Source organism: Sinocyclocheilus grahami, unplaced genomic scaffold (genome assembly GCF_001515645.1).
Source record: "Sinocyclocheilus grahami isolate Dianchi unplaced genomic scaffold, SAMN03320097.WGS_v1.1 scaffold276.1, whole genome shotgun sequence".
Taxonomy (NCBI): domain Eukaryota; kingdom Metazoa; phylum Chordata; class Actinopteri; order Cypriniformes; family Cyprinidae; genus Sinocyclocheilus; species Sinocyclocheilus grahami.
The window spans coordinates 1556848-1560805 of record NW_015505455.1 but is presented as its reverse complement, the minus strand read 5'-3'; the positions used below and the strand labels follow the sequence as shown (position 1 = coordinate 1560805).

The 3958-nt window shown below is 38.5% G+C and overlaps 1 protein-coding gene across 1 annotated transcript in view; it reads left to right on the top strand.

Annotated features, from left to right (window-relative positions):
- The window catches only part of LOC107600038 (cadherin EGF LAG seven-pass G-type receptor 1-like), a 57992-nt gene extending 55404 nt beyond the window's left edge, over positions 1-2588 (top strand). Inside the window, exon 3 of the mRNA XM_016291804.1 lies at positions 1963-2588. Coding sequence (XP_016147290.1) covers positions 1963-2588 — 626 coding nt within the window. The remainder of the gene's footprint in view (positions 1-1962) is intronic.
- Positions 2589-3958: the final 1370 nt, after the last annotated feature.

The window sequence follows — 3958 nt, the reverse complement described above, 5'->3', positions numbered from 1 at the left end:
AAAATGCTGCACATTAATGTAATTCTTAACTCTGCAGACACCGGTTGAAAAGCATTTGTTTCAGTGTAGTGACGCACATTTGCACATTTTTCAAATCGTGTACACGTTAATGAATTGCACTGGGCCTTGTTCGTTGGTAGTTGTGTGTGTGTGGGACGTGAAATGTTGTAAACTGCGAAAATGAAGTCTCAAAATCCAAATGAACCGAACAAGATCGCCTCGAACTAGACGTCAATTAATGCACGTGTGTCACCTGATCCACATATGCATGGATTCCTTTTTGCATGAGCAATTTATGATATATTAATGCAGAACAGAACATTTTTATTCGCAAACATGTCTGCATTTGTACAAATCGCTGCACAATCATTTAATCCTGAATTCCACAGAATCAAATTGAAAAGCATTAGTTTGTGGTTAGTAAGATACATGTATAAAATTTATGCAGTACATGGATAATTGTGCATGCATCTATTAATCATTTTGAGTCTAATTTCATCCCATACTTTTTCTGCTCTAACATTCATATGTAATGAATGAGGTTGTCACAACCAAGCTCTTGCATACATTGCTCATTTTAAACACAAAAGCCAAACGAGAATAACAACAAATCTGATATAATTAGAAACAGCATGCAATCGGTGAACAAACTGTATCAGGTTCAGCCTATAATTTATAGTCAATGCAATGTGCTTATGTCATCAATTTCAGTGGACCAAATGTAGTGCACTACATATCAGATAGAGTTGGGAATGTGACTCATTTACTGGGAATGGTGACTGTCACCCCCTTCTCTTGTGATTTATGGCTGTGATATAATTTAGAGACACATAACTCAACCCAAAGACACAGGACACCTCCATATTTGAAAGGCCTTAGCCACGTTGTTTTGCCGGGGGTATTCATTGGATGTACCAGCTGTTCTGCAGTTGTATCCTTAGCAAAACAGAACAGTCAGTACGTTTCTTGTGGGAGCTTCCTGTCAAATCCATCCTCTCCACATTAAAATAGTGAGATTCAGATCAGATGTATGGCTGTGCAACTTAAGACCTTTAATCAGACCTTGACTATATTATCTATACTATATTATCACAGGCAGTACACCAGGCATAACTTTGTAATGTAATACAATTTTATTAGTTCAATATTCTGTGTGTTATATGTCTACACTTTATGAAGAAAAGAACAGTTGGAACATTCTTTAAAATATCTTTTTATATTTTACAGAAGGAAATCATACAGGTTTGAAACAACATGAGGTTAAATAGGCTACTATTTCTTTAAGGGGTTGGAAGTTTGTCAGTTGTACAGTGTAATGTCACAAGTAAAATAAGAAAATACTTTTCCTTTTTTTTTAACACTTGTGCTGAAGGTATTGAAAGGTAGAAAGGTCGAATGAAGGGTTGTTGTCTGTTGCTAAGCAATTTAACTGCCCACTGACCTCAGTGACATATAGTATGCATTAAATCAGCAAAGTGGAAGCCGCTCAAGTGGAAGCAACTGTCATATCCTGAAAGCGTATAATTGCTAAATTTTGTCATTGAGTATAAAACTGTAGTTAAGGTCATGTACAATCCCATAATAAGTATTCCAATCCTTTTTGTAATTTTGAGGAAGAAAGCATTTACAGTATTTTACGGTTGTCAAGTCTCCATCATCATTTTTATGGCATTAGTTCCAACAGAGAAGATGAGTTTGTGTCCTGAAGCAAGATACCAAGATGATCTGTCTAATTGTGGTGCAACGTTATAGTAATCCTGTCTGTTAACATGCTTTCTTCTCCAACCCAAAACAGTATTTAGACTTTCTTAGTGTGAAAAGATAATACTGTTATCTTCCAGAAGCAACTGACTTCCAGCTGAAACATTCCAAAATTCCAGCATTCTAAGACTAGAGGCAGGTTGTGTTTTCATGGAATGTAAAACTGAATTATTAACAGGCAGTTGTTTTTATCATTTTTAGATGGTATCCACCAAGTGACGGCCTTCTGTACTCTCCATGTAACCATCATCACTGACGAGATGCTAACGAACAGCATCACTGTCCGTCTGGAGAACATGTCCCAGGAACGCTTCCTATCCCCGCTGCTCTCTCTATTCGCCGAAGGTGTGGCAGCCGTTCTCTCAACTAGTCGAGAAGGAGTTTTCATCTTCAACGTCCAGAATGACACAGATGTCAGCGGCAACATCCTCAATGTCACCTTCTCCGCCTTGCTTCCTGGAGGAGCTCCGGATCGCTACTTCCCTTCGGAAGAACTTCAGGAGCAAATCTACCTGAACCGAACTCTGTTACAGAAAATCTCCAGCCAAAGTGTCCTTCCATTTGATGACAACATCTGCCTGCGGGAACCTTGCGAGAACTACATGAAATGCGTCTCTGTGTTAAAGTTCGATAGTTCTCCACCTTTCACAGCCTCAGATACAGTTCTCTTCAGACCAATCCATCCGATTAACGGCCTGCGCTGCCGTTGTCCGGCAGGTTTTACCGGCGACTACTGCGAGACCGAGATTGAACAGATTCAACTCACCTTCTCAGCAGGTACAAGTCCTACCACTGTTACAATTGAGAAGACCAGGTCATCGATATGATGAGCCATTGAATATTTTTATCCTATGGCAGATAAACTAATAATCTGTATGTAACAATATGGGAAATGAGCATGCACAAATAAATATTCAATAATTACCAATAAATATCTAATATTTGCCATTAACCGATATGGCGCCGATATTTTATTCATCCCTTACCAAAGGATACTTTAGTCAAGTATGTGAACACAAATTATTTTAGCTATGCAAGCTCGATTTCAGATTGCGTGTCAGACCACACTTTCTCAGCATTCTAATGCTATAGCATTAATGTAAACAACAAACAATAATGTATTCTGTGGCCAGTTTTTTCTTTCAGTTCAACTACTGTTATGGCAAGAGCAACAATTTGAGGAGAGTTTTGCAGAGCGTGTTAGATAAAGTTAGCTAAATTGTCAACATTTTTACAGCTAGCTACGTGAATAATAACCGTCAGTTAAATTCACATTTGAAGGTAACTCTATCGTCCCCTCGAGTACTGAAGTTTGTTACAACAATACTAACACACCTTAAGCATGTACAAAAGGACCGTGCACCAATATGTTAGTCAAGCGGTCACATATGCGCTTGTGCATTCATATAGAGTTCGTTTCAGTCTGAATGTCAGATTCACTCCTGGGACAGCAGACAGTAGTGTTGACAATATACGGTAACATGAGATGACATCATGCTACGGTAAACAGCTTGTTTGTGTAGCCATGTGTCACTTAGAGAGAGAATTGATCTAGGTGAATATGTTTACGACAAATGATTTATATGTTGTAAAGTATCCAAACTTTAATGAGGCTATGCAGTGACCCAGATGGTCTTTTCAACATCTCCATGCATGTGCAGGGGAAGACACACACACAAACACACACACACTTAAGCTCAGAGGCGGTTATAAATAACACAAGATGAGCACTGCCTTATAATGGGACTGTTGATCTTATAGCACACATAAATCTTTCCCAGCCAAAGAGAACAATGCTGTGTCATGCTGTGGAGCCTGTTTTACATGCTGTACCCAATGACACTTGCACTAAAACTGTTCTTTTGACCATTTCAAGGGGCTGGCCCACTATTCCTAGTTTTTCAGTGATCAAAGGGTGCAAAGGTGTACAATTTCATTAACAAAGGTATCAGGTTTAAAAAAAACATCTTAATAACTATATAGCTTAGAACATTTTTGCAATTGTTTACCAACAAGGCCACAATGTTTGGTTGTTCTTTACTGATTCTTTATGAATACCAGTAGGGGCTCCTTCCCTGGGTAAATATTCCTCTAAACCCAATGTACATTGTTGCTCCCCTGCCCTTTGAATGAACTCCATTGATGAGAGAGAATATCTAAACATGATTAATAGTTGTTATGTTAGAAGTTTTGTGCT